We start from the raw sequence: 17,998 nt of genomic DNA, 5'->3' as shown, positions 1-17,998 counted from the left end.
GCACCACCACGCCCAGCTAATTTTTGTATTTTTAGTAGAGACGGGTTTTCACCATGTTGGCCAGGCTGGTCTTGAACTCCTGACTTCATGATCCACCTGCCTTGGCCTCCCAAAGTGCTGGGATTGCAGGCGTGAGCCACCGTGCCCGGCCAAATGGTCAGTTATCTTTTTAAAAGAGATTTTCGAAAATAAAGAGAAAAAGTCTTTTTTATTCACCCAGTTATTTGTCATTTTACTTGCTCTTCATTCCTTTGTGTGGATCCAGATTTCCATCTGGGGTCAGTTTCCTTCTGCCTAAATGACTTCCTTTAACATCTCTGGTAGTGCTGGTCTACTGGTGATGACTTCTGTCAGCTATGTATGACTGAAAAAATATTTGCCTTCATCTTTTTCTTTTCTTTTGAGACACAGTCTTGCTCTGTCACCCAGGCTGGAGTGCAGTGGCACAATCTTAGCTCACTACAACCTCTGCCTCCTGGTGTCAAGCGATTGCTGAGCCTCAGCCTCCTGAGTAGCTGGGATTACAGGCATACACCACCACACCTGACTGTTTTTGCTTTTTGTTTTTTTGTGTTTTTTTTGAGATAGTCTCGCTCTGTCACTCAAGCTGGAGTGCAGTAGTGCGATCTTGGCTCGCTACAACCTCTACCTCCCAGGTTCAAGCGATTCTTCTGCCTCAGCTTCTTGAGTAGCTGGGATTACAGGTACCCACCACCATGCTTGGCTAATTTTTTTTTTTTTTTGTACTTTAAGTAGAGACGGGGTCTCCCCATGTTGCCCAGGATGGTCTTGACCTCCTGGCCTCAAGTGATCTTCCTACCTCAGTCTCCCAAAGTGCTGGGATTACAGGCGTGAACCACCATGCCGGACTGCCTTCATCTTTGAAATATATTTTCACCAGGTATAGCTTTCTAAGTCGATAGGGTTTTTCTGGGTGTTTTTGTTTTGTTTTGTTTTCCTTTCGATACTTTCAGTTGCTCCACTGGCTTCTGGCTTTCTTGGTTTTCGATGAGAAGTCTCCCATCATTCATATATGTGTTACTCTATATGTAATCTGTCCCTTTTTTCTGGCTGTTTTTAGGATGTTCTCTTTCTCCTTGGTTTTGAGTTTATGGTGCGCCTTGGTGTTTTTTCACGTCTCTGGTGTTTGAGTTTTGTTGAGCTCTGGATCTCTGGGTTTATAGTTTTAATCACAGGTGGAAATTTTTCAGTTATAGGTGTATGTGTGTGTGTATATATATATAATTATTTATTTATTTATTTATTTATTTTTGAGACAAGGTCCCACTCAGTTGCCCAGGCTGGCATGCAGTGATGCAATCTCAGCTCACTGAAGTCTCTGCCTCGTCCTCTTGGCCTCAAATGATCCTCTCACCTCAGCCTTCCAAGTAGCTGGGACTACACAGGCATGCCCCACTGTGCCCAGCTAATTTAAAAAATATATTTTTAGTAGAAATATGGTTTTGCCATGTTGCCCAGGTTGGACAGTTATAGTTTTCAAACATTTTTCCTGCCCCCATCTACCTTTCAGGAGTGTAATTATATGTATGTGATATAATTATAAATTGTATATTATAAAATGATTCCCTGTATATTAGGCCATTTGAAATTTCCCAGCCACAGTTCACTGATGATTTGTTCATTTTTTCCTGTATTCTTTATTCTTTGTGTTTTATTTTGGACAGTTTCTATCGTTGCGTCCTCAAGTTCAGTCTTCCGTTTCTTCTGCAGTGTTAATCTCATCTACTGTATTTTTCCTCTGTAGATGCTCAGTTTGATCTTTTTTTCTATGTTTTTAGTTAACACGCTGAAGCTTTTCTCGACCTTCTTCATTTTATGTATCAATTGCAGTTATAATTATGCTTTTACTCTCTTTGTCTTCTAATTCTGTCACCTGTGTTATTTTTACTGGTGATTTTTTTTTCCCTCTCTGTGGGTCATATGTTCCTTCTTTGAATCCCTAGTAGTTTTTAATGGAAATTCAAATATTGTGAATTTTACCTTGTTAGATGTTGAATTTTTTTTTTGTTTTTGGAGGAGTATTTCTGTAAATGTTCTGGAGCTTTGTTCTAAGATGGAAAGTTACTTGGAAATAGTTTGGTCGTTTTGAGACTTACTTTTAAGCGCTGTTAAGCAGGTCTATGGCTAATAATGCCTCACTACTGAAGCACTACCCATCTTAATACTCCGCCAGGTGCACTGTGAATTAATAAGATTTTTCCACTGTAACTGGTGGGAATACAGACTATTCCTGGCCCTCTGTGAGCTCTAGGATTGTCTTTTCCTATTTCTCTTAGGCAGCTTCTCTCTGCAGCAGTGATTAGTTTCCTCACATGCTTGTGCTTGTCAGTACTGGAGACTGGAAGGGGTCCTCTGAAGACCTCTGTGCAGCTCTCTGCTGTAGTCCTCTGCCCTGTGAACTCGAGCTGCATTGGTCTGCCCGGACTCCTAGCTCTGTCTCTTCCCTTCTCCAAGGCCTGGAAACTCTCCAGGCAGTCAGTTGGGCTTATTGCATGTGTTATCCTCCTGATGTAAAGTGTCTAAAAAGCATTGTTTTGTTCATCTTTTTTTTTTTTTTTAAACTTTCAGGGTTAGGGAGGATGTAAACCCAGTCCTTGTTACCCCATTTTGGCCCAGAGTGGAAGTGCAGCACTATATGACACTTTTTAAACTACATTTTCTTATTCTTTATTCCTGGTGGATAGTAACACAATTAACTTTTGTGTATTGATCTTATATTTAGCAACTTTGCTCTATCACGTATCAGGCATCAGTCATAACATTGTTATTTGTTGGAATAACAAGCCCAAAATTTCAAGGACTATCAATGACAGGTGTTTATTTTTTACTCATGGTTCATTCATCACTAACCATCAGAAGCTCAGCTCTACACCTTCTTTATTTCAGGACTTGGGCTGAAGGAGCAGGGCTTCATGGTACATGCCTATCTCATGGTTCAGGGAAGAGACCACGTAATGCAATAAATCTTAAAACTTCTCCTCTGAAGTGCACATTACTTACATTCACAGTTTATTGATCATACACAGTCACATGGCCAAGTGTGAGGTCTGTGGTGGCGGGGGTGTGATACGAGCGGTGATGTGTTGGAGCCGGCTCATATAGGTTCATGAGAGCTGATGGTACATATCTCTTCCTGTCACTGCATTTGGTGATATCATATTAGTCACTTGAAATTGCCTGTGGTCATATTTATTGTTTATTTATTTTTTGTTTCTGTTTTTCATTTTCCACCCACCCCACCCTCTGACTGTGGTCCTATTGATCTTACTGTCTAATTCATAGAAATCCTGGATCCTGTAAAGTGATCTTATATTTCAGGCTGTGTAATGTAAGTGAACTTTATCATGCACATTGTAAAGCAAACAAAATATGATTTCATGTGACATTATCCAGATTTCTTGCCAGGATTAGTTTTTGGTTCACAGAATCTTTTAAAGAACACATGTTGCTTTTTTTTTTTTAATTATTCAGTCTCCCTTGTCTGGGAAAGGAGAGGATTTTACCTCTTTCATTTGTCCTTCAAGTAAGTTTCCTTCAGGGTCCTAGTCTTCTGTTCTGAATATTTTCTGTACCCTCCCAGGGTAATCTTATTCATACCATGGATTAATTACTGCACATAGATTTCATGACTCTTTCAAAATTTTGCCTATTGGTAACTTCATTCCTGGACTTCAGACATATAAGTTCAAGCTGGACATCACTGCCGTGTTCCACAGGCATCTCAGGTTCAATCAGAACTCAACCCTTTGCACCCCCGCCTTTTTTACCAGTCTTTCTGCCTCTAATATTGTTTCTCTCTTCCTTCTGCTCCCCTGTCCCCATCACTGTCCAACACACTGTGGCAAGCGTAATCTTTCCTACACACAAAAGTCAGCCTGTCTTACGTTTTGCTGCTGCCCCTCTTACTCTATATTCTAGCAGTACCATGCTCCACTTCCCTGAATGTCCCATGCTTATGCGTGTCTTTGCATGTGCTCTTGTTTCCTTCTGCGTGAAATACCCTCTCCCTCCTTGCCTATCCAAGAAAAACATCCCCTGAAGCTTGGTTCAGGCATCATCTCCTTTGTGAGTCCTCCCTGACTCAGACATGGTCAGCCCTCCTTCCCGAATTCACTCTCTGCTTTGTATATACCTCCACCATAGGACTTAGCTTTTCTCAGTCTGCCTATTCTCTGCATGTCAGTCTCCCCTGTGGACCAGACTCCTTGGGAGCAATGAGCTGTGCCTTGTCTGCATCCTGTACTTAATATCTGGCACCTGCTAGCTACCTCATAAATATTTGATGAGGGAACAAATGAACAAAGAAAATCATACTCAGAATCTATGTTTATAGCAAAAGTGTTTTTGCATAATAAAGAAGAATAAGCTAATTAAAACTACAACAGAAAACGTTTTCTCCCGCATCAGAAGGCTCACTGTTAGCAGAATAGGGAGCAGTGGATGACTCTCAGCCATTTCCCACAAACCCCCAGTTTTATAGAGGCTAGCATTCACATTGGTCCTGGTGTGATCGACAGCCTGATGAACCCAGACAAGACTAAGATAAACTACTTGTCCTCCAGTAGAATAAATATTTCAAATAAAGTCAACCCAAGAAAGTCAGGCCAAACAGCTATTGATTGCTAAAAGCCTGAACTCAAGCCCAATGAATATTCCAAAGTTCACCTCCATGCTGCTTGCCTAAATGGTGATCAATATGCAATTACTGCCCCCTCTAAACGTGTCTTACACTGCCTACCTGAAGAAGGATTTCACTTTTAAAATCTTTTGTTTGTTGAATTTGCTTAGGCAGGAAAAAAAAAAAGAGAGACTTGGCTGCACCAGAGTCTTTTGAATTGTGTTTCAAACAGTTCTGTGTTATTTGTGAAATGGTTTGAGCGTATGCTGAATGGTAACTGAAGGTGCTCTATTTTATGACCGCCATTCATTTCAAGAGGCCTTTTCCTGAGTGACTAAACAATACAGATATTATATCTCAATTTCCTAAATTTTGCTCACATGGTTATCTGCCCTAGTCATGACCTTTATAAATTCAAGTTTGTAAGATGCTAAAATCCAGCTGCAGTGAAAACAAGTTTCTGTTGGAATTTTCATCTTAATACAAAAAATTCCTTCCTACTGAGTTTGGAGCCTTGTTTACCTGGCTTCTCATATTTAAGATTTCATGCTTTTCTGAAATAGGCCTTTTTCATACCATTGCCATAGTCAGAACCTTTGGTCATTTCTCATTTTTGTTGTTGCCAGAGTCTCCTAACTGTCCTCCCTTACCCCCAAGTGCTGTCATTCCCATCCCTTCTTCACACTGCTGCCGGATTAAGCCTTCTAAAATGTATCTGTCCAGGGCCCTCCCTTATTTGAAATTCTCACGCCTTCTCAACGTCTACAGGATGGAGCCTGGGTTCTCCGACAGCACGGGTGGAGCCTGTCATGACCGTGTTCCTCCCCGCCTCTCCTCAGTTATCTTCCACCACTGGCCATTCGGAACTACCTCTAGTTCCCTGGCTGGCACGCTCCCACAGGCTGCACACACCTTTGCACGTGCTGTACACCCACCACTCACAACAGTGTCCTCGCTCTTCCTTCTCTGCCTGGGAAATACTCATTCCTTAGACTTGGTGCAGAAGTCACCTGCCATTTGGCACCTTGACTGACTTCTCCCAGATAAGGCAAATTATCTCCTCTTCTCATCATCTTGGACTTAATTTCCATTGCTTCAGACTTTTGAAAGCATTTTTATTTACCTCTTCTTAAATCGCTTAAAGACGAGGACCTTATAGTTCCTAGCAGCTAGCATTCTGCCTGCTGCATAAAGACATACACTCAATAGTATATGCCTTTTTTTCTTTGAAACTCAATAGTTGGATTGACGGGCATTTGTGAATCTTTGTATTGTTTTGATTGATCCACAAGGGAAATAAAGATGGGAATAGGTTAGCATGAAGTAGGACGGCCAGCTCTTTCTCTTTGCCCAGGATTGAGGAGTCGTGGGATGTGGTACTTTCAGTGGGACAGTCCTAAGTAAACTAGGATGGCCTGTAGCTCCAAGGGGCATTGTCAGCAAGCTTTGTACCTACTCTCCTTTCCTCTACTGTTGGGACCCAGTCCTGGCTGGCTAGTCTGACCCAGGATAGCACTCTTTGTGAGCAGTAGCACTTTAATAGTGCAGTGTTTTAATAGTGCTGTGTCTACAAAAGACTGCCCAAAGGGGATATTATTTCTGATTCCTTTTCTTTGGCTTTCACATGAGAAATTGGATGAAAGGCTCTGGGTTATTACCCCGTTTTTGATGAGTACTGCCTTCTCTTGCAAGACCAGTCACTTCTTTCCAGCTGTTTATTTCTCCCTTGTTTATCTTTGGTCTCCTCATCACCATTGGCTGTTCTTAAAAATAGTAGTTTAAAAAAATTTCGACCTGGCTTCCCTCTCAAACTGATGGGGTTCCTCCTCCAGGCTTTACTAAGGCGTAACCTACACTCACCCCTCTTACTTTCTCACCTCCTTTTACTTTTCGCTCCACTTCTGCCCTACCACTGCTTTCTGGAAGGTTGCTAGTGGCTTCCTGATGGTGGAATCTGGTGGCCATTTCTTTTGTTTTTTGACAGGCTGGAATCTCTTCAGAAACTGTCTCCTTCCTCTGACTAAAGTATGCCTTGCTTGTGTGCCCACTGTACTTAACTTATTAGTTTGTTACCTAGTTATTTGTTCATTTATTTTAAATAATTACCTATAGATTATTCTTTCCCCACACTCTCCCAAATACATGTAATTTGTCCCTCTCACTTTAATGTAACACATGACAATCTCAGAACCAACACGTTGAATTGCATTCCAGAAGTGACTCCTGGAATCACTTCTTCATTTGGATGCCTTCTTGTGACAGCCTTTGATACAGCCCATCTTTCCCTCCCTGAATGAATCTAGGAACGCTCTGCTCCTTGGTGTTCCTCAAACACACCAGTTGCCTGTCTACAGCTCATTTCTATTTCAGGACCTCTGTGCTTGCTGTTCCTCCTGTCTTGAATGTTGTTTTGCCCCTAAAATGTACATGACTGATTCATCTTATCACTCAGTTCTCAACACAGTGTGACTCTTTAGGAGGCTTTCCTTAATAACTGAATCTAAGAGATCCACGCCAGTCATTCCTTCACATGGCCTTGTTTTATTTCCTTGACACTAACCATTAACAGGTATCTCAATTTCTCTTTGTCTCCTGCTGTGAGAATGTAAATTGCTTGAGAACTGGGACACAGTCTTTCCCAATCATGTGAGAGTTATCCAGTAAATATTTGTAGATTGAATAATACGTGGGGAAAAATTATATGCTGATTTATACTTTTCTCTGATCCTTTCATATTACTTTGGTCTCCCCAGATTTAGCTTCTTTTTTGGAAGCAGAACCCATTTCTTACTGTTTTCTCTTGTGCCTAGCACAGTGCTAAGTAGGTGCTCAGTAAATATTGCATATTGGTTTGGTTGGTTTATTTACCAGCTGTAGCAAGATAGGAAATAACTGACTTGCTTCTCTCTACTTCAGAGTATTTAAAAAAAAAAAATTAAGATTGTGGAAAAATTATAATCCCTAGGGAAGTATCTGCAAGAATAGCAGCCAGTGGCACTATTATTCTATGACCTTTTGCTTCAAGAGGAAAAACACCTTTTTTTTTTTCTTGAAAATAGTTTATCTTTTTTAATTCTACATGTGCATTATGGAAAAATGAGAAACTGAGATATAGGAGAAGGAAAAATAAGATGCAGGAAAAGCATCTGACACAACCCAACATTCTTTGATACCAATAGTTCAGCTAGGAATAGAAGAGAACTTCTTTAACCATTGGTAAAGAGCTTCTGCAGAAAACCCATAGCTAACATCCTGCTTCATGGTGAAAGAGTGGATATTTTCTTCCTAAGACAAGGACAAGGATTTTCACCCTCATCACTGCTGCTGGGCATTGTCCTGGAGGTTCTAGCCAGGGCAATTAGGCAATATAATGGAATAAGAGGCATCTATATTAAAAAGGAAGAAGTAAAACTGTTTGCAGTTAACATAATATATATAGAAAATCCTAAGGAATCTACTAAAAGATTATTAGAACTAACAAACAAGTTTAGCAAGTTTGCAGGAAGTAAACCAGTTTTATTTCTATTCACTTGCAATAAGCAATCCAAAAATGAAACTAAGCAAACAATGTTGATAGCAGCATTATTCATAATAGCCAAAGGGTGGAAATAAACCAAATGTCCCTCAACTGATAAATGGACCAATTGTGGCATGTGTTATTCGGCAATAAAAAGGGATGAAGTACTGATACATGCTACAACGTAGATGAACCTTGAAAACATTGCCAAGTGAAAGAAGCGAGTCATAAGAGAACATGTAATATATGGTATCTACTTACATGAAATGTCTAGAATAGGCAAATCTATAAGACAGAATGTACATCGGTGGTTGCTTAGGGCCGGGATGGGAAGAAGAGGGTAGGGGGTGATAAGAGTAGGTGGTTTCTTCTCAGGGTAATGAAAATGTTTTATAATTGACTGTGGTGGTAGCTGACATATCTGTGAATATACTAAAACCCATTGAGTTGTACATTTCAAATGGTAGAAATTGTATAGTATGTGAATTGTCTCAATAAAGCTGTTAAAGAAAAAAGAATAATGAAATGTCTGTAATCTTAACATCATGAAATAACCTCTTATAATTTTAATCTCTTTCTTTCCAGTCATTTTTAATGTACATTTTTCATGTGTAATTGTGGTAATGCTTCATAAAGAATTTTGAGTATTGCCTTTTGTGTTTATCATTCTGACCATAAGAATTTGTCCACCCTATTGTAGATGTCTTCTCCTAATGGTTAACAAGTATGTAATATTTCCATTTAGATATACAATGTGTACGGCGGCAAATACCTTTTTTTTTTTCCTAAGCACTATAATTTCGCCATGAAATACCTCATCTGAAACCTCTTTTGTTCACAGGGAAAAGAAGATCTCCCGGAGCAGTGCCCTGAAAGTGCTGGACCATGCCATGATTGGCCCCGAAGGCACAGACAACTGCCATAAGTTTGTTGACATTCTTGGCTTACGAACCATCTTTCCCCTCTTTATGAAATCTCCCAGGAAGATCAAGAAAGTGGGAACCACTGAGAAGGAACACGAAGGTAGGGTTCACTGGACAAGTCAGCCTAATGTAGGTGCGTTAGGAGAAATAGGGAGATGTGAACTGCTTTGAAAAATTCTGATGTGTTTGGGGGTAGACAGAAAGAGTGCTACCTTTTTCTTAGTATTTTCTTATTTTTCATGAATGAAAACGAGACCCCAGGTGACTGATAGCCTTTGTTACACCAGTTCTCTGCTTGTTTGAATCCTGGTGGTTCCATTTCCTTCTGGACTGTTAATAAGTCTGTGTGTGAGGGTTTTGTTTTCTTCACTATCATTTGTAGCGAGGTGTCTCTCTGATGGAAGACCCTTTTGAAAAGAGTAATGAGGTGGCAACACATGTCACCTCCAGAGTGGTGCTTTCGTGTATTTCTGTACTAAAGTATGATTCAGCCAACATCAGGAATTGCTGAAATAAACTATTTATAGCCCAGATTCCCCTTTTTATGTTTCTCCTCCCTGATGGTGCACACTCCCAGCAAAATGCTGCCATGAATTGCGACGCTGTAACCAGAGTAGTTTCTGCTAGGCCAGTCTCTTCCTGCTGTTGTCTAGTGGCCTGCTGCAGCCCTCTCCCCAGTAAATAGCCACAGTGCAATCTGGAAGGCCAGGGATTTATGAGCATTGACAGTTCTGCTGGAGCCTGGCAGACCCTTGCACCAGGGAATTTACATGGTTGGATGGTTATTTTAAAGTGTGGGGAGCGGGTGGAGAGGAGTGGGGAGGTAGTGTGTTGAGAGAGGAGGAGAAGCTGAGCTGACTGGCTCATTTGGTTGTCTTCTCAGAAGCAATGTTCGTCCCATGGTTTAGGAGGCTTTTTTTTTGTCAGTGCTTAGTGGAATTGGCATGGGTATCTGCAGGATCTTTTGTATTCCTCACCCTCGTAGACAAAAGTTTGAGAACTCCCGCCTCTCTCTTTTCCAATTGACTTGGCTTAGTCTCTCCCAACTTGGAGTGGCTAAAGGGAAGGTAGTGTGACCTACCTTCAGTGGTTACCTTCAGTGATACCTTCTCTATCAAATCAACTCTCCAGAGACAACAGGAAATCTGGCTGGAGAAAGGAGGAGCTGGCCTTGCAAATACTGTGGCCTAGAGACCTGAGAACAAGTAGAGACTTCAGTTTAACTCATTTTGACCAAACGCTAGCTATAAAGATGTTAACCCCATGCTAGATTTTCCCCGCTGAAAATTCAGCAAAATGAGTCCCTGGGAGAGGGATTGGAGGGGGTCTTGGAGATCTAGAAGATAAACTTTTCAGACAGTCACCATTCTTTGAAAGCCTGCCAGTTTCCTGGCCCGGCTGCACTATTGGCTATCATATTTAAAACTCACAACCTATGAAGTATTGGTGGCATCCTTATCTTTTTTTTTTTTAGAGGAGATGAACTGAGACAGCAACCGAGCCATGGGTTCTGCAGCTAACTAGCTGTGTGACTTTGGAACCTTGGCTTAACTTCCCTGTGCTACATTTTCCTTTCTGGTCTGTAAGATGAGGGAAGTGGACTAGTGAACTAGAAGCTCTGATAGCCACACCTTCAGATTCTCAGGAACAAGCCCTGGTTGTCAGGGTTGCCTGTGAGCCAGGACACTCCTCAGGGTCGATGCTGTGGCTGACCTGCGGGGTTCCACTGAGAGACCTGAGGCTGCATCTTGAGTGTGCTAGAAGAGAGTGTGAAGGAAAACAGACCTTAGCAGGCTCCTGCTCTGTTGGCATGGCACTGAGAAGAGGAGGAAGTGACAGATTCAGTGAGCAGCTACTTTTCTTCTGAAAAAATGTGCCCAGTGGCCTGCTGGCAACAGTACATTTGCTTTAGAGTACCCGCATTAGGAATGTGATAGCATTATGTTAGTGAGGGCAATGGCTTGGTAAGACATCTCCTAGATGGCATGTTTGGGCTGTAATGGCTGGGGAGGATGTGCTCTGCATCCTGAGTGGACCAGCACCCAGAGAGCAGAAGTGAACCCCAAGAAGAAAGCATGGCCCTCCACTCCTGCCACCCCTGCCGGCTGCCACTCCTGCAAACCGACCTTCGGCCATGAATGGCCAAGTGAGAACGGAGGCAGAGCAGAGCAGTGCACACTGTGCAAGGTTTTTTTGTCCTGTCCTCTGGGTAAGACTGTGCTCTTCGTTGGCCTCTGTGTGCCAGCCCTTCTCACGTAAGTGGGCCAGATTTGTGTGCTGAGCTAGAGCACAGTGGTCCCAGAGCATCAGGAACACTGGTGGGTGTGCCCAGCTCATTCCTGCCCCCGGGCTTCCACCACGCTCTTCCCTCCATGTGCAGTGATTTTCTCCGACCTGTCTGCCTGGCTATCTTTTGGTTGTCCTTGATCTTTAGTTTTTCTTTTTTTCTTTTTTATTTTTGAGACAGAGTCTCACTCTGGTGCCCAGGCTGGAGTGCAATGATATGATCTCGGCTCACTGCAGCCTCTACCTCCCAGGTTCAACCGATTCTCCTGCCTCAGCCTCCTGAGTAGCTGGGACTACAGGCGCCCACCACCATGCCCAGCTACTTTTTGTGTTTTTATTAGAGATGGGGTTTCACCCTGTTGGCCAGGCTGGTCTTGAACTCCTGACCTCAAGTGATCCGCCCGCCTTGGCCTCCCAAAGTGCTGGGATTAGATTATAGACATGAACCACTGGGCCCAGCCTGGTCCTTAGTTTTGATGTCACTTTCTCAGGGAAGCATGTCATGAACCCCTAGACTAGGATAGACTCTTCTGTTCAGTGGACTCTTGGTCTCAGGACTCTGCCTTCATAGCCCTTGAAATTATGGAACCAATGGCCTTGTCACCTCTAGATCCCATTGCCTGGTCCCATGGTGCTTGGCATGTGGTAGATGCACAGTAAATGTTTCTTGACTGTGTAATGAACAGCCATTTCCCTGAAAGGCTCATTGAGGACAAACATGGGTTTGGGGCTTTCCTCAGAAACTGACAAGGTTGAAGTCAATACAGTTGATTTCAGTTCAGATTAATGGTTGTCAGTCAGTCATACACATAGAGTGAATGGTGTTTCCCCAGCTTGTTTGGAAGCTAAAATGAGTGGGTTGCTAGCCCTAAGTTTTACTCTGTCACATTGGCTTGGAGATTATGGCAGAACCCACACTTTAGAGCCACACCCTTAAGAGCTTTGCTGTACACAGACTTTCCCTACAGGCAAGGCCACCCTATGACAGGCACCTAGGGGTAGCCCAGCTCCTAGGTGGAGCACTGAGGCCTGGGAAGCAGCTCGCCAGTCCAGAAGCTCTAGAGAGCTATCCCACACTCTTCCCTTTCTGTCTTGTGAAGCTTCAGGGGCTTGTCGCTGTTGTCCATAGGAGCACCAGATGGCTAACTAGCAGAAAGGAGAGGTTTATTGATGATAGGAGTTTGTAAACTAGGAAGAGACAATCTGTGGCGTGTACCAGCGGTGCTCTGTCTTCAAAAAGCGAAAGGGCAGGTTGGGTTTTAGGCCTCACAAGGTCTGTATTAGACAACAGAGTCATACACGTTCAGCAGTTTTGGGGGGAAAGTTACACATACTATGAGAGGAGTCAAGTGCATACGCAATGGGTAAACATAGGTAACACATCCCGCGTTCACTCTGGGGCGGGGTTTTAGCATTAAAATGAGGTAGCATTTGGCTCTTTATGTCAAAAGGTGAACTGTGGCTGGGCGCAGTGGCTCAAGCCTGTAATCCCAGCACTTTGGGAGGCCAAGGCGGGTGGATCACGAGGTCAGGAGATCGAGACTATCCTGGCTAACATGGTGAAACCCCGTCTCTACTAAAAAAAATACAAAAAAAAAACTAGCCGGGCGTGGTGGCGGGCGCCTGTAGTCTCAGCTACTTGGGAGGCTGAGGCGGGAGAATGGCGTGAACCCGGGAGGCGGAGCTTGCAGTGAGCCGAGATCACGCCACTGCACTCCAGCCTGGGAGACACAGCGAGACTCCGTCTCAAAAAAAAATAAAAAATAAATAAATAAATAAATAAAAGGTGAACTGTAAGACACAAAGTGTGTGTACAGTCTCTCTGAGCTTGTTGAAGTCTGCAGTTGCTTATCAGAAAAGAATGTTTGCAGAGCCAATCCTCTGTCCAGTCAGAGTTCGGAGAGGTCTGATAATTTGCCTGATATTGGTAGGGAGTTTCACAAGAGGGTGTTTTTTTCTTGTAGCCATGGCAATTCAGGGAGTTACTCTGCCAGCTGAGCCCCAAACCCTCCACCTGTAGGTAACATTTATTTCCTTAACCTTAGAGTCCATCTTAGTTGAAAAAGGGGCATCTGTTTGGTCCCTCCAAAATATCACACATTCTGGTTTGCCTCTTGAAGTCCATCCTGGTCCAATCATAGCCCCTGTCACCTCTAGGGCCTTCCCCTGACTCCCAAAGTCACAGTGCAGCCTGAGGTGGTACGGATGGATCTGCTGCTTATCAATTGTGCCATCTTGGGCAAGTTCCTAAGCTCCCTGGGCTGCACTTGTCCTATCTGTAAAATAATGAGGCTAGAATCTACCATGAAGGATGTTTGCAAGAGTCAGATGAGATGACATGTAGATGCTTAGCGTAGGCCCCAGAATAAAGCAGGCACCGTAAGAGACCTTAAACTGTCTCTACTTCTGCCCACCCTGGCTTTAGTCACACATACCCATGGGGATGGCCAGGCAGAGAAAATGCCCACACCTCTACTGTGGGAGGATCAGGAGAGGGTAGGTCGGTTTTACTGGCCTGTGATCTAATTGCTGCATGATAACTGTGGGCAAGTGGGCAAATCCATTATTGATGGGAGTGTCAGGAGTCAAGCTATGCTAAGTAGTGAGTGACATATAAACAGCTGTGTTCCCAAACCAACAGAAGGGTTTGAGAGATGGGAGTTTCTAGATTAAGGTGACTCTAAAGAGGGGAGTAAAAGCAAAACTGCCCTTACAACCTAGAATGCTGGAATTTAGTTCCTCTTTTGTGATTTGGGATGGGGAAGGAAAAGAATTATTATAATTGAAATCCATTCAGGTTTGCATAATAAAACCTTCAGAAATAGATCAGGGCAGGCACTAAGCTTGGGGGATGGGTTGGAAAGAAATGATTTGCCCTTGGGTGCACTAGCACGATTGGCTGCCTCCTTGGTTTTAAAAGAATAGCACAGTATATATTGTCTCCTTGGTATTAACTGCTTCAGAATAGGAGGGAAAAAGAAAAGAGGTGGAAGAAGAAAAGAGGTGGGATCCAGAAATGGCATCTGACCTTTACTTCTTGTCTCTTTTTAAAATTCTTATTAAAATAAGTCCAGTTTTCCTCGTATTGCTTCATTAGGTATGTGAGTTATTGAGTTTGTAGCAGTTCTAGTTAATTGCACTGTTTTAACACAGTTCCCCTGGAGGCTGTTAAGAGCTTTAAGGGGGTGAGCTACTGAGCAGCGTGTAGGTGTGTGGTGTGCATGCTAGGTATATACACTCATTTTTACCTTTTCAGCAGTGACAGCAGTTGATAATAGGTCAGTGCTTTAAAGAATACTTTTCTGTCATCAGCAAAGAATTATAAGTGATTCCGGTGGACTCCACATGTCAGGTAGCATACAGCTGCCTTGTGTATCTTCCTAATAGCGAGGAAGTCGGGTCAGAGCTCCCACGCCGCCTCCTAGGATTAGAAGAAGGAAACGGCAAAACCTTTCCTGCAGTCAGAAAAGAAGGGAGTTTAGCCAACATAGACAAAATGAAACATTTTTAAAAGTCTCTGTGCTGGGCTGTAATGACATGGCATTGTTTGAGGCCAGCTTTTACTGGGGCTCCTGCTATGTTCAAAATATAACAGAGACCTAGTATGTGACAGGTCCAGTGGAGACAAGGAACAGAATACAGGGCTTGCCCTGGGGGAGACTAGACTGCTCTTCCTAGTATTCCATCTCCTAGTATTCCTTTCCTCAGCCTGGTCCTCAGGCATTTGTTTTTGAATAGATTGGCAGTGTCTTGCCCCAGTTCCCTATTTTTCCTTCCATGCATTCTCCTTGGATGATCTCATCTACTCCTGCAGCTTTAACCTTTATCTATCTGCCATTGACTCCCAGATCTTCAATCTAGTTCTCACTCCCAAACTCTGGTTGACGCAGCTAATAATCAGCAGACAGCACCAGATATTCAAACTCAGCTTGTTCAAAACCATATACATTCCTTCACTGCCGTCATCTTTTCTGCTTGGAAAATGGCACCAGCCTCCTTCCCACCACCCTCTGTGGAAATCAACATGTCATGCATAACTCTAATATTCCCCATGTGTCATTGATCGTCAGCCCTATGAATTCACCTTAGAAAAACTCTTAACCAGTCCTTTACGTTGCCACTGTCTCTGCCCTCATCATCTCTCCTGAACTTCACTGCAATCTTAAGTCTGTCTGCTTTAGTCTCCCAATTCTCATGTCCTCTCAAAGTTACCACCCAGGTAGGAGAGACTCCCAGCCCTCAGCAAAGTTACAGTTTGAAGAAGGAGGAAAACAGACATGAGGAAAAAGCAATTTTATAGATATTTACCACAAAACTATATTACAATTACAAAGACATACTGGACAAGAATTTCATTGTTAGAGGGAACACAAGAACAGAAATGCCTACAGATGAAGGCACTTCTGGTGGGAGGGAGATTATGGTACAGACTGAAACAAAAGGCATTAGAATTTCAGCCAATATGTTCATTTGTTATTCCCTATATTCTGCATTTGTAGGAGTGTCTTTACACATCTGATCATGTTTGAGCCTTACAACGGCCCCTCAAGCTTGGTGTTATTTCTCATTCTGAAGATGGGGTCATTGTGAGACTCACTGAAATCATGGCTTTAGGTCATACAGTGGGTAAGTGGCTAAATTGGGAGTCAGGCCCTTCCTCAGCTCCTGATCACAAATGTCACACTCATTTCACAAAGTCATTGCCATTATTATTTGTTGTCATGGGTCCGGACTAGCCTGCTCTTCTCTGAATTGCTGATAGTCAGGAGTTCTTGATCAGAAGACCTTGGTGCTTTGACAAGTCATCGTAGTGGTAGGGACTCTTACCGTTTCAAATTATAGAAGTTATCAGGGGCAGATGGCAAAATAACTTGATGAAATTGTTGTTTGGCATTTCTACCGCCTATCATAGTGCTTGGTGCATGGTAGGTGCTCAGTAAATATTGAGTGAATGAATAAATGAATTTATTTAACACCTTTGTATCATGTACTGGTTATAATCAACATGAGACACATGCTAGTCATTAAGAGCATTATGAAAGTCAGAGTGTTGTTAATGAGTTAACCAATTTATGGTTCTACCATAAGGCTGCTCAGCATCTGTCCTGTAGTAGTTTTCAATATATGTTTGTTTATTTGTTTATCTTTAAGATAAAAATTAACACCTACCTTCTTGGGTAAGAATTATTTGAAGTAACTGATGCAAATCTAACACAATGTTGGGGGTATCTTAGTCCATTTTGTGTTGCTATAACAGAATACCTGAGACTGCATAATGTATAAAAAAAAGTAGTTCATTTGGCTCACAATTCTGGAAGCCGGGAAGTCCAAGATCAGGCAGCCCATCTGGTGAGGGCCTCATGCTGCGTCAACTCATGGTGGAAGGCAAAAAGCGAAATGATTGTGTGCAGAGAGCAAGCACAAGAGACAGACTTGCTTTATAACAACCTTCTCGCGGTAAGTAATCTAGTCCAGCAAGAGCAAGACTTGCTTCATTCCCACCAGACTACGTTAATCCCTTTGTGAGGGTGGATCTCGCATAGCCAGATGCCTTGTAAAGGTCTCACCACCTCTCAACACCATTACATTGACAGTGAAATTTCAACTTGAGTTTTGGTGGGGATAAACCACATCTAGACCATAACAGCTGGGTTGATAAATGTTGGTTTAGATCATTTTAATACCAACTCCAGACATCACACTATAATAAATGTCCCATTAGTGGTTGAAGAAGCCCAGAGAAAGGAGTATCCTTAGGGATTCTGGGAAGGCTTAAGAGATGAGATAACATTTGAGTACTCTTCAAAGGATAAATAGTATTTAATTATTATGCCAGGGAAGGAATGGCAGAGGCAACAGTGGGCACTCGGCATGTATAGCTAGTTATTGTGATATAGATGATGAAGAACATGGGCTTTGGATTAAAACAGGACTTAGGTTGGTGTCCTGGTTCTGTCATTTACCAGCTGTGTGACTTTGGGAAAGTTGCTTAACCTCTCTGAGCCTGCAATTTTTTCTGTTGTAAAATTGAGTTACTCTTAGGATCTATCTCATAAGGGTGACAAGTGAAGATTAAATGAAATAATACAGATCAAGTGCTTAGCATAGACCCTGTTTCATTAGTATTCGTGGCTGGAATGAGGATGAGTTTCCAGTTTGTATTCCTCCTCCTTCTATGTTGGTAATTTTAGAAGTACTTGCCAGAAGAAATTCTTTTCCTTCCTGAATCTGCCAGTCCTAGAGGCCGGCTGTAAACTTGCCAGTTCTATGTGGAATACAAGATAAAAACCTTCCCTGAGAGGATATACCAAGGAATCTCAGGTCCCTATTTCTCCTCTGTCTAACCTATAAACAGAGGATTCAGAGGCTGCCCCCAGTACCCGTGTGCCCATATTTGTATACTTCAAGCTTGATAATCACAGAGTTGGTTATAGTGGTCAGAACAATAAGCCAGTGAAGAGTGAACAGTATTTAAGGATGGCATTAAGCCATGTACTAGCAGCAGTTTATGTTAAATAAGGATGAAAATGTCTTGCTGTTGTTTTTTGTTGCTATTTGAAAATCTTATAATTGAATAGTTTCTGGATCAATTCCTTTTCTTTACCTCCAGCTGCTTGTCTTATTCCTGACCTC

At 42.6% G+C, this 17,998-nt stretch overlaps 1 protein-coding gene across 1 annotated transcript in view; it reads left to right on the top strand.

Annotated features, from left to right (window-relative positions):
- The window catches only part of CTNNBL1 (catenin beta like 1), a 177,890-nt gene that overhangs the window by 99,747 nt on the left and 60,145 nt on the right, over positions 1 to 17,998 (top strand). The window contains exon 11 of the mRNA XM_025398976.1: positions 8,998 to 9,179. Coding sequence (XP_025254761.1) covers positions 8,998 to 9,179 — 182 coding nt within the window. The remainder of the gene's footprint in view (positions 1 to 8,997; positions 9,180 to 17,998) is intronic.

The sequence above is a fragment of the Theropithecus gelada genome, chromosome 10 (genome assembly GCF_003255815.1).
Source record: "Theropithecus gelada isolate Dixy chromosome 10, Tgel_1.0, whole genome shotgun sequence".
Taxonomy (NCBI): domain Eukaryota; kingdom Metazoa; phylum Chordata; class Mammalia; order Primates; family Cercopithecidae; genus Theropithecus; species Theropithecus gelada.
This window is presented reverse-complemented; position numbering and strand designations above follow the sequence as displayed.